The sequence below is a fragment of the Cupressus sempervirens genome, chromosome 8, assembly GCF_028749045.1.
Source record: "Cupressus sempervirens isolate cs-2001-9-10 chromosome 8, ASM2874904v1, whole genome shotgun sequence".
Lineage (NCBI taxonomy): Eukaryota > Viridiplantae > Streptophyta > Pinopsida > Cupressales > Cupressaceae > Cupressus > Cupressus sempervirens.
In genome coordinates this window covers 804,003,588-804,023,231 of record NC_143125.1, presented here as the reverse complement: position 1 = coordinate 804,023,231, position 19,644 = coordinate 804,003,588, and the positions used below count along the sequence as shown (strand labels likewise).

The 19,644-nt window shown below is 36.2% G+C and overlaps 1 protein-coding gene across 2 annotated transcripts in view; it reads left to right on the top strand.

Moving 5' to 3' along the window:
• Positions 1 to 19,644, top strand: part of LOC149544838 (uncharacterized) — a 189,179-nt gene that overhangs the window by 101,201 nt on the left and 68,334 nt on the right. For both annotated transcript variants that reach the window (XM_089795410.1, XM_089795411.1), the window contains 2 exons: positions 11,507 to 11,594; positions 11,703 to 11,875. In XM_089795410.1, coding sequence (XP_089651536.1) covers positions 11,507 to 11,594; positions 11,703 to 11,875 — 261 coding nt within the window. The remainder of the gene's footprint in view (positions 1 to 11,506; positions 11,595 to 11,702; positions 11,876 to 19,644) is intronic.

Below are 19,644 nucleotides of genomic sequence, written 5' to 3'. Positions count from 1 at the left end.
TAGCTTGAGCTAGGCCCATGATCCGGCTGAGAAGAACAATGAGATCGCCATATTCCGGCTTGAAATCTGCCACTGTAAGCCTTGTTGATTTGTTAACTCCTTTCCTTCCTTCGTGTATCCAATTCCGCTTTAGATGTGAGAAGTAGGCCTCTTGGTTACCTTGAAATGATTTGGCCGCCTGATCCACCATTACAACTGTCATGCCCTTGCTCTGGGGAATATTAAATGTCTCTTCAATTGCTTGTTCGCCAATGTTGGCCAACACTCTCTCCCCTTCGCCAAAAATGATGGATTTACTGTCTAGATCAAATCTGGATGCACACTCCATAATCAATTCCGGACAAGGCAAAGTAGGAGGAAAAGCTGCTGCATGTACAATTCCGCTCTTGTATATCCTCTTTGCCAAGGGGGATTGTCCTTCCTTTAGTCTGTCCCTCATCCGTATCATGTCCACTGTAGCGATATTAGTATCGGTTATTTTCTTCATTTTCGAGAAGAAGGAAGTTTTGGGCGTCATATCCTCTTTGTCTTTCTTAGCGTTTGCCCGCTTGGGATTCTTACTTGCACTATCATCCTCCATGCTCGTCACCCTATTACGGGATGGTAGAGTGGTGGACCAAAAGGCAAGAAGAACCAAGTAGTGCAATTCTTAGAAAAGAGCGAAAGAATGGATGTCAGCTTAAGCACTCCTTGCAACTCTAGATGATGACTTTCACCTTAACTAATAATCTTACAGCAACTTTTCGGAACCCGGGATATGACATCAAAGAATTACAAATCCCTTTGCAAATTAGAAAACAAAGCCTCTAAGCTTATCCAACACTTGCCTTCTATGCAAAAATCAAACTTTCATATGTATCTCTTCTCCCAACAAAATTGCCCAAATCTGATATAAAAATTGCAGCCCCTCTAGAAAATCAGAATTTTGTCTTCCACAAATTTCGGCCCCCACAAAATTCGGCTCCCACAAAATTCGGCTAAGCATGAAAAAAAATCTGCCCTTCCACAAAATTCGCCCAAGCAAAGAAGGAGCAAAATCTGTAAAATCTGCCGCCTAGGGCACAAATCGCAGCCCACAAAGTGGAGCAAAAATCCCCAAAAACGCAAAAAATCTGGCCCTTAGACAAATCGCCCAACAATGGCAATGGAGAAATTGCCCAAAAATCGCCAAAAAACTGCCTTCCACCAATTTCGCCCAAGTCTGGAAATCTGCCCTTGCTTCAAATTCGCCCAAGCATGAGGAGCAAATGAATTGATGAAAATGAAATGGGAGGGGACTCCCTTTATAGCAGCTTTCACCTTCCTCCCAGGCTGGCCGACTTGGTCCTATAGAGAAAAAAAAAAAACAAAATTAAAGCTAAGTTAGTGGCCCACTTTAAATACTTTGCCAAAATTTTAATTTTCTAAAATGAAAACTGCACTTTTAATTTACTAATTAACCACAAATTGCAAACCGAAATTGAATGGTGCCTTGGGGATGCTAAAAATTTCTATTTAATGAGGGTTTGCTAATTAATACATCCTTGAAGTTGAATTTTGGCTAACCAAAAGCCATTTCTTAATATTAATTTACCAATTTCATTAAATACCAAAAGCTTTCAAGGCAAATTTAATCTATTAAAGCCAATTTTTGCAATTTTCCTCTAAATTGATTTTGCTAAATAATTAAAATTTTATGACAAAAAATAAAATTGCCTCTAGAGTAAAAATCGATTTTGCAATTTAACTTCATCTTACAAAATTAAATTCTATTTCACCAAAAAAAATAAGATTTTCCAAGAACCTAAGTCTAACGAAAAATTTCCTTATTTGAAAATCATTCAAATTTACAATTAAATCCAAATTTTCAAAAGAAATCGTCTAAGTACAAAATTCACAATCTTATCCTGCCAAGTTGAAATCAATTTTGAACTTATTCGGCCTAAGGATAGAACTGATAGCTCTGGAAAATCAAGTTGAAACCGGGCGAAAAATACATCTAACCTTCTCCATTGGCCCTAAAGGCGATTAAAAAGGGGGTCCCCAAGATTTTGGGGCGATGTGTGAAAACCTCACAACATCTAGCGACTCCACGGGTGAAATGTTCCTGAACATTTCGAGAAACAAGTAACTTAGAACAAAATCTCAGGATGGCCTATCCACAAATCACTTAAGGACGAGCACTCAACAAGGGAAAGGACTCTCAAGTTGAACCTAAGCACTCTGACCATAAGTTACTCACGTGTGTGCAAATGATTTATTCCCCGCTCGACAAGAAGTTGATAGTCTCTCAGATCCATTAAACTTAGCTATTATAAATATCCTTACTTCAAAAGCAACCCGGATAGAGCTCCGCTGCCAGTCAGGCGTCTATAGCCCCGACGGAGTTATCGCTGTGGCACCACAATCACGGTTCTGCCTTTAGTGATTATCTTTATAGCACCGGCAGAGATGATTGCACACCCTTTAACCAAATTTTATCTTTATTTTCACTTTAATATTGCCTTTTCTCTTTTCTCCTGATATTTTCTCTTTTTCTTCTCTCTTTTCAATCTTTTGTTTGGTTTGCAGGCAATGAAGCTTGCGGAGGGTTTGGAAGACGACAATGGCGCTGAAGCAGGTGTATGATTTTTACTAAGTCCAACTTCACTTTAAAACACCAAGAACTCAGAGCAATTAAGTGTGAGTAGAATGTTGTAACCATGTCAAAAGATAACTTAAGAACCTCTATAGAGTCTAACCCAAATTTAGTACAAGTCCTACCATAGACCAACGACTAAACACATCCTTTAATCTCTGAACCTTGTTAAATGCATTCGAGAAATGAACAAGACAGACTCCGTTTTGTCCCAATATAATATAAAATCTACACACCTCGCCCATGAGTGATAACATGGAACCCTCCTTTGCCCTTGCAAAGGTCCAAAACCAAAACTACTCTCCGACTGAGGGAAGCAAAAAGATCTCAAGTCAAATGAGTTGATGCAAATCAAATTCAAGCTCCCTCAAAACACCTAAACTAAGCAACTAAAAGAAAACTACTCTAAACAATTGAAAGGGAAACTACTTTAACCCTTGGGCCAAATGGTCCAAGATAAACTCTATTCTAAAGAACTGAAAGCAAACCTAAACTAACAACTGAAAGCAAACCTAAACTAACTATGTACAAAGGGCTCCGGACAGAGTCCTAGGCTTGGAAATAATGCTTGAGGAATTGCCCATTGACGGGCAATGGGACATCTCCTCCAGTGAGTGTCTTGAGTCTAAATGCAATATCTCCGATGATCTCAGCAATCTGGAAAGGACCTTTCCAAAGTTTGTCGAATTTATTATGTTGTCCTTTCTTTTCATGGGCTTTGTCCCAATATAAGACCAAGTCAAAAATCCTGAAGGCCTTGTTTTGTGCTTTTCTGTCAAACCAACGTTTTACTACCCCTTGATGTTTTGCAAATTTTTCCAGGGCTTGTCTCTTTTCTCATCTAACTGCATCAGTTGAGTCAACCTGACTTGGACTCTGTCTTCGTTCTCATCATAGTATTCCTGTATGAACCTTAAAGTTGGAATTTTCAATTGAATTGGGAATACAGGGTCTTGTCCATAAACCATATGAAAAGGAGTGATCCCTATGGACTCTTTAACTCTTGTTCTATCTGCCCACAAAGCGTATCTCAGTTGTGTGTGCCAATCTTTTGGGTTCCTGTCTAAAAGTTTTCCAATCACAGTCAAAAGGTTCTTGTTTGTGGATTCTGCTAGGCCATTTCCCTGGGGATAGTAACCTGATGAAAATTTTAAAATAATTCCGTGATCAAATGCCCATGTATGAAATTTCAAAGAAGTGAAAGCAGAACCATTATCACAAACAAAAGCAGAAGGACACCCAAACCTGGTAGTGATTCTTTCCTCTAAAAATTTGATAACAATCTCAGCAGTGCAATTCTTGAAAGCTTGGGCTTCTGACCACCGAGTACAGTAGTCAGTTGCGGTTAGAATATACCTGTGTTGTGCTGAGGAAGGTGGATTGATAGGACCGATGAAGTCAAGTCCCCACATCGCGAAAGGTCTCACCTCGATGATTGGCCGCAGAGGCATTGCCGGATTCCTTTGTCGTTTTGCCGAAGTTTGGCAAACATGACAAATCTTTACGTGCTCGTGAGTATCCTTGAACAAAGTTGGCCAATAATATCCTGCTCTTAGTATCCAATGTGCTGTGGCCAATTCTGATCCGTGTCCTGTTCCCCATTTATCATGAAAATGTTCCAAAATATTTCTGGCTTCTTCCTTTCCGACACATCTCAAATATATCCCTTCATGATTTTGCTTGTATAATACTGCTCCTTGTAACATATATCTTCTGCTCTTGAATCTCAATGCTCGCTTCTGTACTGGATTCAAATGTGAAGGGCACCGATGATTTAACAAATAGTTGGTTATGTCCTGGTACCATTCATCGGGATGTACATCCTCCAATTCATAAACTTGTTGCACAAGTCCAGGCCCCTCTGATGCCATGGTCTGTGCCAATTGTTGTCCTCTAACCAATTTCATTGGTAGGATTTCTATGTCATATTCTTGGATAGTGGCGACCCACTTGCCTCTTCTTTCTCCAAGCTCACTCTGCATCAGTAGCGTCTTCACTGCTATATCAGGTACAATTGCACGTACTTTACTTCTCAAGATGTAGTGCCTGAATTTCTTCATTGCCTTCACCAAGGCATAAGCTTGCTTCTCCACATTTGGATAATTCAATTCAGCTTCTCTGAAAGGTGCACTCATGAAGGCTATCGGGTGCTCTTCATCTTCTTCATTCTTCTGTGTTAAAATAGTCGCGCATGCATGATCAGAGGCGAAAGAATATATATTGAATGGCCTCTCATAATCTGGACTCACTAGAACTGGTGCATTGATGATAGCATGTTTTATCTCTTCAAATGCCTTCTTAGCTACTGGAGTCCAATCCACTTTTGCATCCTTTTTCAACATGTCATTCATTGGCTTCACGATCTCAGCAAATGCAGATATGAACTTTCTCACAAAGTTGATCTTTCCAAAGAACGATTTGAGCTCCTTCTTACTTCCTGGCATGCCAAGTTTGGAAATTGCTTCCACCCTCTCTGGATCTATCATGATACCTCTTTCTGAAATTATATGTCCTAGCAATTTACCCTCGGTGACTCCAAACATACATTTCTTCGGGTTCAGAGAAATTCCATACCTACTACATTTCCTGAAAACTTTCCTCAAATCCAGAATGTGATCTTCTCTGTTCTTTGAAAATACGGTTATGTTATCCATGTAGATTATAATGCACTTGTCTTTTAAGTCCTTGAAAGCATAATCCATGGCTCTTTGAAATGTTGCGCCTGCATTGATCAAGCCAAAAGGCATCCTTCTGTATGCAAATGTTCCCCACTTCGTGGTGAAAGCCGTTTTTAACCTATCTTCTTCTTCGACTATCACTTGATTGTATCCCGAGTATCCATCCATAAATGACATCATTTGGGCTCCATTTACAATTTGCAAAACCTCGTCTAGTGATGGCAATGGATAATTGTCTTTTTCTGAGGCTCTGTTCAAATTTCTGAAATCTACACATAGTCTTATCTCTCCGTTCTTCTTCCTTACTGGGACAAGATTGGCGACCCACGTTGAATGTCTCACTGGGAAAATGATCCGCGCATCTAGCAACTTCTTTACTTCTTGATATATCGATGGTTCTAACAAAGGATTGACTGGCCTCTGCCGCTGCCTGAATGGCTTACTCCCTTCCTTCAGTGGAATTGTATGTGTGATGATAGAAGGATCATATGTTTTCAAATCCCCATATCCCCAAGCAATTACATCTGGGAATTCCTTCATCAAACTCAATATATCTGCCTTCTCCTCAGGTGTGCAAACTTTCCCACTGTGAACTATTTTGGGACAATCTTCTGTCCCCAAATTAACCTTTTCACACTCATCGCCCCCTGTGGGTTGATACTGCATTTTGTGGAACTGGTCCATGTCAAATATCCTTTCTAACTCAATAATCCCCTTTGGAATAGTATTTTCTTTTAAGCTCATAATTCCTTCTGCATCAATCTCTGCTTCTTCATCCACTTCACCATCTATGATTTGCGTTGTGAAAACATCTGAATTGGTCAAGAATTTGAGGATATGTCTATCATCTTCAAACACTTGGAAATTCTTGACATTGTCTGGTACTGATGGAACCGATGCCAACTCAACTCTGAATTTCTTCAAACCATCCAACTTAATTGGTGCCAGCGAGCTTGCAGTCTGTGCGAGGGCATTTGCCACCTGATTGTTCGCTCTATAGCTAAACTTGATATTGAAGGCATCGAAGTCCTCTATCAAATCCCAAACCCTGTTTCTATATCTCTTCAATCTCTTGTCATAGCAGGCGAACTTCTGTTTTATCTGCTCAATTATCAAATATGAGTCCCCAAGAACATGTAGTATTTTGGCACCTTTTTACTCTTGTTTTTTCCCAAGGTGAATAGCCCTTGTAATTTCGCTTGTTTGGAGCTAACTTAGGTCAAAATCGGTGTTGTCTAACTCAAGTTATAGGGGTAAAAGTGGGGTTTTTTAGGACAATTGCAAATCTTGATTAAAAAACCTCATAAAAGTGGGCTTTTATTGGTGAAAGCATGATATAAAATTATATTTGATATTTAAAGTGAATTTTGTGGTCCATCTTAAAATTTCAACTCATTCTGAGTTGATTTGACTATAGTTATTTATGTTTTACGGAAATAGCCTGTTTCAAGACTATTTTTCATGTTACTTTATTAAAAACTATAGTTAAATATTAATTGTAATTACATAAGACTACTTAAATGCTTAAAAGTGGGGTTTTTATTATACATTGCATACATCAACATGCAAATCACTATGTGAAAACCCACTTTCAATAAATTATAAGTCCCAACATCATTAAAGTGCACCTTTTCAATGCAATAACACATTTTAATGTGTTAAGTGGGTTTTTAATATGCATTTGCATATTTAAAACTTATTAAATCAATGTAACTGGCAAATTCTAACCATTTACATATGTTTTTGCATAAATAAGTTCATTTTAATGTTTTAATGCATTTAAGTGGAGCTTTTCAAACCTATCACATATGTAGTTTTAATAATTGCCACTTAAGTGGACTTTTGAGATTAACATGCAAATACATGTTTTAAGTGAGTTTTCACTTAAGTAAACACAAAGTGGTGTTTTTTGACCCTATTGCATATGTTTTGGTAAACGAAAACCCATTTCTATAAGCCAAAGATAGAAGTGGCAAATGAATTTTGACCCCATTACATATGTTTTAAATGCTAAAAGAACATTTATATGTATTTTAAAAACCGTGTTTTTCACTTAAAGATCATAAGTGGTGATTTTTCATGCAATAACATGTAGTTTTAAACATGTTTTTCACTTCTAAAATTGTTTTTAAGCAAGAGTGGCGATTTAATTTAAACATGCAAATGGCTTCTAAAAACCCATTTTTATGGCTTGTAGTGCATTAAAATCCAAAGTGGCGATTTTTCCATCCATTGCAGATGTTTTGAACATGCAAATGCAACCAAAAAGTGCATTTTACTTCACGATATGAGGCTTTTTGATTAGACACCTCAAATTGGCGATTTTTAGCTCAAAAACACATTTTTTTGGCTCTCAAAACTTCACTTTTTAAGACATTTTTCTCCAAGAACGGATTTTGCAGCCTTCAAATGCTCATATCTTGAGCAATACTTTGTCGGTTTTGATGATCTATGGGTCGTTTTTGTCTAAAATCACCCAAAGAACACATTGGACTACTCAAAAAGGGAGTTTGTTGAGTGTTTTCTTCATTTCTCAACCTATCTAGGGCACATTTTTGCTCAAAAATGCCTTAGTTTTGAGCAATTTGCACCATTAAAACAGTGTTTGGATCAAGGTTAGTTTGAAAACATTTCCTATCCTTCCTAGCTTGCATTCAAGTCTTTGAAATCAGTTGATATTCTTTGGACGCCATTTTCCAAATTCTTTGCATGTTGCACATTGCTGGGTCAAAACAGTTGCTAAAATGATGCGATTTTTTGCTCTAACTTCCTACACTTGGCAAGCTACAAATTTTGACTCATCCCTTGCAAGGATTGAGTCAAGATTCGAAGTCTATTTAACACTTCATCTTGCAATCTTTCTAAATCCAAGAAATCTCTTTGATTGCATTTTTCAGATTTTTCACAAGTTTTAAAAGACTTCTTCTTTTGCCTCTTGATAAAAGGGTATGATTTCTTGTTATTGTTCATAAGGTTTTTGTTGTATATATTTGTTATGTTGTGTATGCAAGTCTCATCATTTCCATTTTCAGATTTGCATTTTTTTTGTATATGTCAAGTTGCCTTTTCTATTCTTCTGTCGACTTCTCTATGTTGCATATGCAAAGTCTCATTTATTTGCATGTAGTTGGGGGCAAAATTCTGTTCTAAGGAAAATGAAGGCTCTTTATTTCCCCTCATATGGATGCAAGTATAAATCCCACCATCATGCATTTCATAAACGTCCATTTGGCTGCCCTATTGTTGAAAAAGAATTTCCCACATGCTTGTCAGATACATAGTTTGCCTTGCACCTATTAAAAGCATGCTATGTTTCCATTCCACTATGTTTTACTCCTGGTTTACACATTTTAAAGCTTGCTGTTCACATTGTAAGGCACCTAGAAAAACCCATTTTTGGTTTTTGTACTCATTTTTGAGCCATTCCAAACTTAACCGATTTGTTCATTTGCTGTCAGCAATCATCCCATTCACTTTCCATATTCATATTTTGATCAAATCTATGTTTTTACACATCAAAAGTGAGAAATGGACCCATCTATGCTTGAAAGAACATATGTTTTTTTTGGAAACTCATAGCGACAACAGGCATAACCCCAGACATGCAAAGAAGAAAGAAGAACACGAAGCAAGAGCGATCAGATAATGGAGCTTACAATGAGATGAGAGAATGATTGAATGCATAAAATGTTTTGAAAATGGAGATGAAAAGAAACAAATGTGTTTTTCAAGAGACAATCACCATTACACTACAGAGCAAGCAAGGATGCAAGTTCATGTTCCAGTTCAAGAGCTTCCACCAAACCTGAGTACGTTGACCCTTGAGCATCCTATAGCAATGTGAAGATAGAAAAATGATGATGTAATAAAAGTCCTGTCTTGTCAAGCACTTGGATTATTTTCATCACATATCATGTATATGCAATTGTGATATTACATGTAATGGAAAAACAAGATGTAATTGCATGTGATAGTATCACTTGCAAACTTGTAATATGTAGTCGAGTTGCAATTGCATTAGGCATGCGACTTTGAATAAGTCAAATTAATTAGTTAGAAGTTTGTTAGAGAATAAGTCAAGGTGGTTGAAGATTTTATCTTTTTTCCTCCACCTCTTTCTCTGTTATTTTTCTATATAAAGGAGGGAGCTCATTGTAAATAATCATCTTTTGGCAAGGCAAGAAAAATTTGCCAATTTGTATTGTGTACCCTAAGACTTTGTGCTTGGATGTAAATCAAATTGCTTTCAATAAAAGAGGCAACTTGCTTTCAAACTTTGTGTTGATTCAAGGTGTTATGTGATGACATTTTATGGATCTTGATTGTGAGTTTTGGAGCTTTGATCAAGGGGGATTTAAATTTAATAGTGTAGACTTTGAGCTGCATATTGCGTTTAGAACCAATTTGAACTTTTGAAGACTTTGTGCTGCAAGAGGAGAAATTGTAATAGACAATAGTTGCTGTAATCACTTAGATTTGAAGACTTTGTACTTCAATTTTAAGTGTTTTTATTGAATTTGAGGGTATCCAGTAATAGACTTTGTGCTTTACTGCTTATTTTGCATGAATCTTCATTCAAGACAATCAAGAAGACTTTGGGTTCCTGTTTTTGTTTCACAAAATATAAAAAGTAAACTGCTGCCCCTAGTGTTGTTCTTATGTCAATTCTAGGGTCACCGGTATTATCGTAGCAATAAGACACTTTTTATTAAGTTGGAAAGTTAGAGTTGTATGCAAATCATTCCTGAAAAAAAGGAATTGATCAAGAGAACCATCTTTTTTGTAATTTCAGGTAAGTTCCTATTGAAGCCACCTACGATAAGAAGGGAGCCTTCCCTATTGCTAAGAGGAGAGAGAAATCTCATGCAATGTTGCCTAAAGTCACTATTTTGTAAGCTGTAGTCAGTGATGTACAATATTTTTAGCCAGCACTCTTCAGTATAGACTTCGATCTCGCTCTTGTTTTGGTTCCAATGCTTTGTAATTCCTCCCTCCTATTCGTCTCTTATTTTGCCTTAATCTCTTGCGACATATATGCTGCCCTTTGACTTTGATCTCTAAATCTTTTCTGCTTTCCACTACTGATTAGGCTTTTTGTTCGATGCATAAAATGGTTGGCATATTAATATTGTTGACTGTTCCTTACACTCTCACTTTGTTGTTTATTTTTTTCATCCAGCTAATATATTATGAAATGTTCAATGCCAGTTTTAACTTGGCTCCTTATAATATATTCAACTTCAATGTAATGGTGTTTGTGTATTTGGTTTGATTAAACATTTCAATTCTAAATGAAAACCAAAGGTAGGAAAATGCCCAATTATGTGTCCTTTGTATCTGCGTCTGTGGTATATTATTCCTTTTGAAACATTAATCCATCTAAAATATAAATATATTGCTTTTTGCGATATATTAGCCACTACTTTAATGATATCCTCTACTTAGTATCTTATTGATTCCTCCACAAACAAGTTTGTGCATTCCACATTATCATTGTCTCTAATTTTCTATTTGAAGCCTGGCTCTGATACCATGTTCAAGAAGAAGGATCGCTGTAAGTGTAATGGCACTGCCTGTAATTCTGTGTTTTTCAAATGCCACGATCTCTCTTGCATTTATATTGAGGATGAGGCAAGGAGAGACATGTCTTATGAAGGTACATGTCTATTCATTATTATGTGACTAATATAATGACAATTGAGTTACTAAACACACACGCACACACACATATATATTATATCTCTCTCTCTCACACACACACATATCTTCAGTTTAGTATTTATCCGACTGAGCTAGAAAACATCAACAATCTTATCTTATCTTATCTTATCATACTTCTAGTTCTGACTATTTGTCTGACTTTGCCATTCTCTATCTTATTTATCACAGTGGCTCTACTAATGGTATTCTTTTTTAATCTTTAAGGGGCTACATTTATTCAACCTAATACTTCAATGACAATATTTCAATATGCTGCTTTCTTGGCTCACAAGGATAAAAGTGAAATACATGCTTTTTTCTTTTTTCTGATCTAGATCATAACACAGATAGAAACTAGTTGTGCATTTCGTCATCTTTACTGTTAACCTTATATTGCAAGTGTCCATCTTAATGCATTAAATCAACATGGTGTTTTGGTCATACTAAAGTAAAATCTGCATTACATCCCTTATCTCCAAAAGCATTCTAACTGTATTTTGTTTTGATCTAGCAATGAGCTTGGTGAAATGAGTTATTGGTTGAAGTGGGCTATCGCTGCCTATAAAGAAGATCGAAGGTCTATTGCAGAGTTTTTACAGGTTGGTTTGCGCCATTACAACCTTTAGTTTATTTCGTATTATGTCTAGTTAGGCACACCGATATTTTTAGGGAAAGCAATAATAGGCTTTTGTTTGGAATTTTCCCAGATTAGTGAGCTGCAGATTAAAAAGCATGTAAGGACATCTGCTGTTTTAAGGCCATCCTATTTCATTGCAGTGGATGACTTAAAGCTCTGTTTGGTGATTGCCATTCGTGGTACCCAATCTACCACTGACATCATAACAGATCTGAATCCTCACAGTGAAAAATTTGAAAATGGGTATCATGTCTTGCTTTGTTGCATTTTTTATTTTACTTTCATTGCAATATATGTTTTTAGTGTGGGGTTATATTACTGGAGATAGCTGCTTGTTATGTGCTTATTATTTGAATGATATATATCATGTTCAATTGAGATGTTTATCAGATCAGAAAGTGTTGAGAGAACAATTAAGAAATTGAGCTATGTACTCTTTTAAGTTCCTGCAAAAAATAAATGCTTTGTGAAGATGTCTTGGGATATCTCAATTCTACTAGGAAAGGTTAATACTAATGATATAAATGGGCAAGGGTGCAGCATAGTCTGAGACAGGTGAGATGTCTATACAAGCAACCTTATGTGCTTGCTTAGTAATGTTTCATTATGGATTTTTCTTGCTTTTCGCACTTCTGATTGTGAGGGGTTAATTTTTGTACGCAGAACACAAGTTGACTCAACATTTCCTTTCAAAAGTGCCCCAAGGTTAACCCAATGCCCATCATACGTTTCCTGTGGGTCTTGGAAATTTGGCATTAACAGAATGTGTTTTGTTGTGATATTGCTATCAGGATTTAACTGTGTATATTTTGAGTGAAACTCATTGTCTCATGTTTCATGTGTAGTGATTCACATGAATCCATCTCTCATGACAATAAATGGAACACTTAGCACTCATTAGATCTAGGTGATGCTCACAGAGGTGTTTTGATCTAACTGCAACTCTTTCCAAATCAGGACCCACAGTAGATAATAGTGAGTGCTGGGTGGCAGAAAATTTGAATGAATCCCTATAAAGTTAATGTGATGCCCAATCTATGATTGGAGTTTACTATATGCTGGAAGTTGATGTTAGAATGCTGCAATGGTTGCCTTCTAAACCATTGAAGTATACTCCTGCATTTTCCTTAATTAATGTGGGTTCTTAATACAAGTATCAAGTATTATGATAAAATGAAATTATCAGTGTTACTCGGGGATGCATCCACAACATAACTTGAACCAGCCTGGAAAAGGGGATGTCTTAGAAACTTGAAAATTCAGAAACATGTCACCTGGCTGTTCCATAGTACCAATGCTTGAGTTTTGATATATTTCTTTAACTTCAACTTTCATGAGAACTCTCAATTCAAATTATTTAACATAAGCATTGTGTTAAGGTTCTATAATGTATATAAGCATGCTTTATCCACATTTTCATATCAATAATTAAAATTTCCCTATACATTTTAAGTTTTCGCTGTTTATTATATAGCCACCCTCCCCTCTATCCCTGAGAACGGAAAAATAGTCTACCGTGGATATCTTTTTCCCCATCCCTCTGTCCAGGAAACTCATGTTAACATAGAAATTCTAACTAAGAACTAGTTTTAACAATATCAATTAAAGGGCATTTGAAGAGTTGCAATTATTGGATGAAGACTATTTAAGAGAGAGAGTAAGCAAAGAAGAGAAGGCATCCTTAAGGAACATCTTTTTATCTGATTTGTACTCCTTGTTGAGCATGGAATTTTGGTTCAATTGATTTGATGCTGCAAAGCTTTTAGATATCGTATAAGAGGATGAAGACCTACAATTTCGTGTAGTGATTTCACTTGGAGATCACAATTGTGTAAAATTGATCAAATTTTAGTTTGAACTAAAATTTTCTTGCAACTAGCAGCTAGTTGTGGCATTCAAAGGGAAATTGCATGACATATTTTGTGGCATTTCAATGACAATTTTTTTTTCCCTAAGAAATTGACCGCCCTAAGATTTTGGGTCAAAATTGCAGCTGCTACTAATTTGGTCTTTCTTGAGCCAAACTTTGAACATTGTATCTGATAAGATAAGATAAGATAATAGTATTAATGTCCAACGAAAAAACCACATGGGTTTATGGGACTGAGCATACAAACAAAAGAGCCAAACAAAGCAGGAGCACCAAATGGTGACTGAGAAGAAGAAGAAGACAAGACATCAAACCAGGAAACCTATAAAGTGTTTATTTTGATTAGTGAGTAAACCTAGAAAGTGTTTATTCTTGGTTGATTTCATTGAGAAATTATAAGGATTTCATTTTAATGTTTTATTGCACACACTATCATGATTGTGAATTAGGGTTTTCTATTTATAGAAAACAAATTAAACAAGTTACTTTAATGGTATTAAAACTCGTTCTTTCTAGTCTGTGAGATTTTCTTTGTATGCATTTTGGGTGATTAAGCTAGTAGGTATTAGCCAAGGGAACTTTGAAAAGATCAACATTAGTAGCCCAAGAATAAAGAAATAGAAAATCAATTACATATTGAAAGAAGAAAACTCTGGTAGATACTGAAAGATGAGTTTGAAAGTTTGATCTTATGGTAGATATGATGGGGCAGACATTACATATTTAAATAACAACTAGAAAATACAAACTAGTGTAGTTAATTCCAATAATCAAAATATTGGGGAAAGTTCTTGTAAAGCCAAATGGTTGGTTCTACTAATAGCCTTCTTTGTCATATTTTTGTTCAAAGGGAAGATGTTTTGGTTAGGGAAGCTTAAAGGTAATGCTTAGTGATTCTCATACCATGTATTTAGAATATAGAGATCTCCCTCCAAAGATTCAAGAAGCAATGGTATTTATTACATTACTATGAAAAGAAACATAAATGGACCATGAGCTGAGCCTAGATTACAACCAAGACAATATGACAATTAGCAAAATTTAGTCAACATCATCTATATTTGATGGTTATATTAAGTTTACTGTGTGGGTGTAGAAGTTAGACACATATTTATCTTCGGAGCCTATGACTAAGGATGACACCATCAAATTTACCTTCTTACACTTGGAAGGCACAACATATGAATGGTGATAACAAAGTTGAAAATATCGTTATTGACAACTTATTACCAAGGGCCAAAACAAATGGGCAAAAAATCAGAGATTAATCGGCAACTTATCAGCAAGAAAATCAACAACTTTAAAAATTGTTTAATTTTAATAATAAATGTATTTTTTTTGCAAAACTTGATGAGGAGATGCATGAGTCAGTAAATGAGTAAACAAAACAAACAAGCAAAGTCTAGATGTATTTAAATGCAAATATGATACAAAATGACATCCTTATATGGAATGTTGATGGTGGGTACCCATAGCTTGATAGTCTAGAAGCAAACTAAAAATAGACAATTGTCTTTGTAAAGCTATAAGAAAATATTACTACAACATCTAAATAGTCTACATCTTCCTCTTTCTCTTCTCCTTTCCAGTAGCTCTAATAAAAGCTATTGGAGGGGTAGGGGGTCTAGTCCTAGAAGTCCATTGTGGCCATGCCTCCTTCTGTATAACTCACTGTGACTCGACCTCCATCTTGGATGTAGACGGTGCCGCCACTAACAATGACTCATCATCTCAACCTCCTCATCCTCATCCTCCTGAATGTCATGCAATCCCATTGTGATTCCACCCTCCTCCATAGCCTATGTCCAAATTGTAAATCTCGTCCTCTTTTAACTGTGGAGGCTGCTCCTGTGATGTCTAATCACAATAATTATCTATGTCATCCAAATCAAGAGGAGCAGCTGGTGTTTTCTCTACCTTTCTTGTGTGCAACCAGAGGTTATATTTCACAAAGACATGGTCTACTCCCTTTGAATCAATATGACCAAGATCCCCGGATGTCAACTGAAGCAGATCCTCTAGCTGCTCCCTCTGTCATGGAAGCATACCCTGCTCACGTAGTCCCAATCATGGAAGATATCTTGCTTCAAGAGACTCTCATTATCTGCATTGATCCACATACAACTGAAAGTGCTAGATTCAAGACCACCTTGGACCTACTATCATAAGATTGAGCCATAGGCCAGACAAGAATATGATCATCCAGAGATTAGAACAAAATCCTCTTGCAGTCCGCTCCCTCTCACTGGGAGAGCCCTCTTGTCTTGACTTTACTTGTAATCCTAGATGCTACCATCACCTGCACAAATGACCTGACAACATTCCTAGTGCACCATTCTTTAAGAATTTAGTTACAAATTGTTACTGATTTCAACTTCTGGTACACCATTTACAACAGTGGATATATATAGGCAAGCTTTAGTAGTCTGAAAATCAACAATTTTCAGATATTTTTTGAAACGGCGTGCTTCTAATAACAAAATTATTATCAATAGTAACCTTAAAACGAAAAAAAAAACAATTCCTCCACATCCTCTTTTATGATGGCTTTGAATTTTCAGATATCAGTAGACATTTCCTTAATAACTTTTATGTTCGTTTCCTCAAACTCCTCGTTGCACTCACTTCTACACAACATCTAATCTTTCATATTCTAATGACGCACATGCTTAACATTGTCTTTGGCCTATAGTGCGCGATTTGTCTGATATTTTGGTTGACAGACTTCATGGTTGTGGGAGCCTTGACAAAATCCACTCTTAAGGCTGAGGGATCCTAGAAAAAAAACCATTGTTTCTGATTCAAAGTTAAGGGCACCTCTCAAAACCCTTTGTATTGAGACCCATGGATATCGTCTCTTATTAGTGGAACTGGTGCTTAGTTTGTCTATGTTTTCAGGTGGTTGTCTCTGTATTAACACTCATCAACTTCAAGAACCTTATCTAGCATCTCCTCTTCTCTATCAGCAAGCCACAAGAACTGTAAGTTTGAATGACAAACAAAAGTTATATCAGTTACAACCAACAACCCGATAACTTACTGGTAACTAATACAACCAATTCATTTACGCAACCCAATGTCGTCTTCTTAAATACTACACAAGTGCTGTTAGTCCAATACAAATTGGAGAATTTCAATAAGAAGACAATAAAAAATAATATTGCAGGCAGACATTTCCTTGTAATGGGCTGTTGTGAATATGTAGCGAGCAAGTCTGGAGATGGCTGTAAAGCTCGAACACTATGGTATTTAATTACAAACTTTCTACTCATAGGACTTGTTTGTGATTTTAATACTTCAGCAAAAAACTGCCATTTGAAAAACCCACGTCATCTCAAACTCATGTATCAAATTCAATAAGAACAACTGCTGTGTCAAATACAATTCCTTTCTTATACATATTGTGCACCATGATACTATTTAGAAAAAATTCCAGCACGTTTCAGTGGATTGTGAGAAATTGGGCATATTATTAGACCAGGAACAACAAATCCAAACATCTCTTGATAAAAACAGGTACCTGCTGGTAAACCCTCCTCAATTTGCTGTGTTTCATTCAGCTCTCATTGGAGAGTTTTTTAACTCACATATTAAGGCACATAGACTATTTTCGGATCCCCTGAAAGTCCACTGTCTGCATACTCAAAGCATATTTCGAATTGCTCCTCCGATACAAGAACAGATAGTATTTGCAGTTATCCAATTGCGATTTGATAGCTGGTAGTAGGGTCGATGACCAACTACAACATGGTGTCGTCACTGTACTGTTTGTCCATTTATCTGATATGATCAGTTTGGTGTAAGTAGCCGTTGTCTTCTTTTGATTCAAATCCTATGGAATACTCTGTCCACACTAGACACTTCACTGGTTGTGCATATTACTTAGTTTTACACCTCTTCCTCTATAACCTACTGGGTCCTTTCTTCATTCAGATATCTATACGACCTGCCACATTATTATTTGGTTGGAAATGCTAAGGGTTGAGTGTCTCTTCTTCCTATGTGTCATATCTCTGTTTGTTCTCCTGCAAGCATAAATGTTCTTCAGCGATCGTCCTTGAGGTTGCCTATGACAATCATATCCAATATTTATTAGCAAAATAAATATATATTGTCGACCACAACAAATATTAATTCAAAGTTCATTCTGCCAGAACATCGGGTGCAGATAATCCCACGAATGTGGATCTGCTTGTGTAAATAACTTCTCCAATATTGTTAGTTGTTTTGATACCATGTTTTTCCATGCTTGTTTAACCAATGCAATGATTTACCCTCCCGATCATCGACAATACCCGATTGTCTCCTCTGAGCACTGCTACTTCTCAATGATGCGGATTGAGTGTGTTATTTCATTATCCAGAAAGGAAGATTTATTCTTCCCTTATATCTATTGATGGTGCACCTTCACCAAGGATCAACACTCTTTGAAGATGGCCCAATATAATTATATTAATATATAGTTGATATATAGTTATTAATGACTCTCATTGTTAATATTATAATTTTATATTAATTAAATTAATGATTATATTAACACTAACTTTAATTATTATTTTATCAATAATTATCGATATAATTATTATAGCACAATAGTATTATCACAACCTTTATTTTATCTATGTCAGCCTGAAAGAATCTGACCATAGCTACAATAACATTAACGCTATAAACATGTAGGCATAGATCGTAGACTCAGACTTGGAGAGTACTTGACAAGGTGATTTTTTTTGGCTCAACATATATTTGGCAAAAAATTGCCAACTTAAAACATGAGGAAGGGGTGTTATTTTTTGAATAACCTCAATGATGGGGGTTTCCAAAGAGAAAATGCTAAGCTTAATTGCAAAAGTAAAGCATGGAAAAGATGTTTTAACCAATGCTTGACTTTCATGACTTAATCAACATTTTTAGCTCTATTTTTTCTTGCATTTGTAAAATCTCATTATAACCCTGTAAAAACTCGCTAAGCAAAAAAATATAGAGTACTCAACAACTCGAGAAGTACTCACGGAGTTTGCAATCTCTGCATGCAGGTATTGTTCGGAAGAAGGGTAATCCTTATCCTCCCCAACATGATGAAGTAGTAGAAAGAATGAACTGAACCTTAGTGGAAAGAGCTTGGTGCATGTTAAATGGTGCTAGGTTTGATAGATGCTTTTGGGTAGAAGTTGTTAGTATTACTTGTTTAGCTCTTATTGAGAAAAGTCCTTAATGAAGCATAGACAAGTTTGGTTTCACACTTAATGGGATTTGGATGTGAGGCTTTTATTCTTATGCCATAGGAGAAGCAATCTAAACTAGATTCAAAAGCTCAAAAAATGCATCTAAATTGGATATGGTGAAAATGTAAAAGAATATAAGCTTTGGACTCCTCTAACCTTTAAAATGATCATTTCTAGAGGTGTTTTAAAGGAGTTTAGAGCTTATTGAAGTGAAGAACAATGAAATGAGAAGACAAAGAAAATGCACCTTAGGATAAAGATTAAGAAGCATGAAAATGCACACATGGAAAGATAGTTAGATGGAGAAGAAGATGATGATTAAAGAGTCTAGATGATGTGTAAGATGAGAGAACAGAGGAAGATGAACAAGTAGAGCTCATTATTCCTACCTTAAGTAGATCAACAAGGAAATGAAATCCTATTGATATCCTCGACCCACCAATTTTTCGTGGTGTATTATCTTTATTGAGTACTCATGATGAATGCAGATCTTTCAGTGAGGCTTTCTTTAGAAGAAAGTGAGTTTTGGACGTAGACCATGTAGGAGGAGATAATAGCCTTTGATGGGTTAAACAATGGTGATCTTGTTACTTTTCTCAAAGGATGAAATCCCATCAGATGCAAGTGGGTATTTAAAAAGAAGTTTGGAGAAGTTAATTGATTAGGGTTGTACGAGGCCAGACTAGTGGCTAAGGGGTATTCCCAGAGAGAAGGAATTGATTTTGGTGAAATTTTCTCTCCTATTGCTAAATTAACTTTTATTAGATTCCTATTCTATATTGTTGTTGTTTTTGATTTTGAGATGGACAAATGGATGTTAGAACTGCTTTCATGAATGGGGATCTTGAGGTGGAAATTAATATGCAATAGCCCAACCGTTTTGTTGTGAAAGGAAATAGGTTAAAGAGATCTTTGTA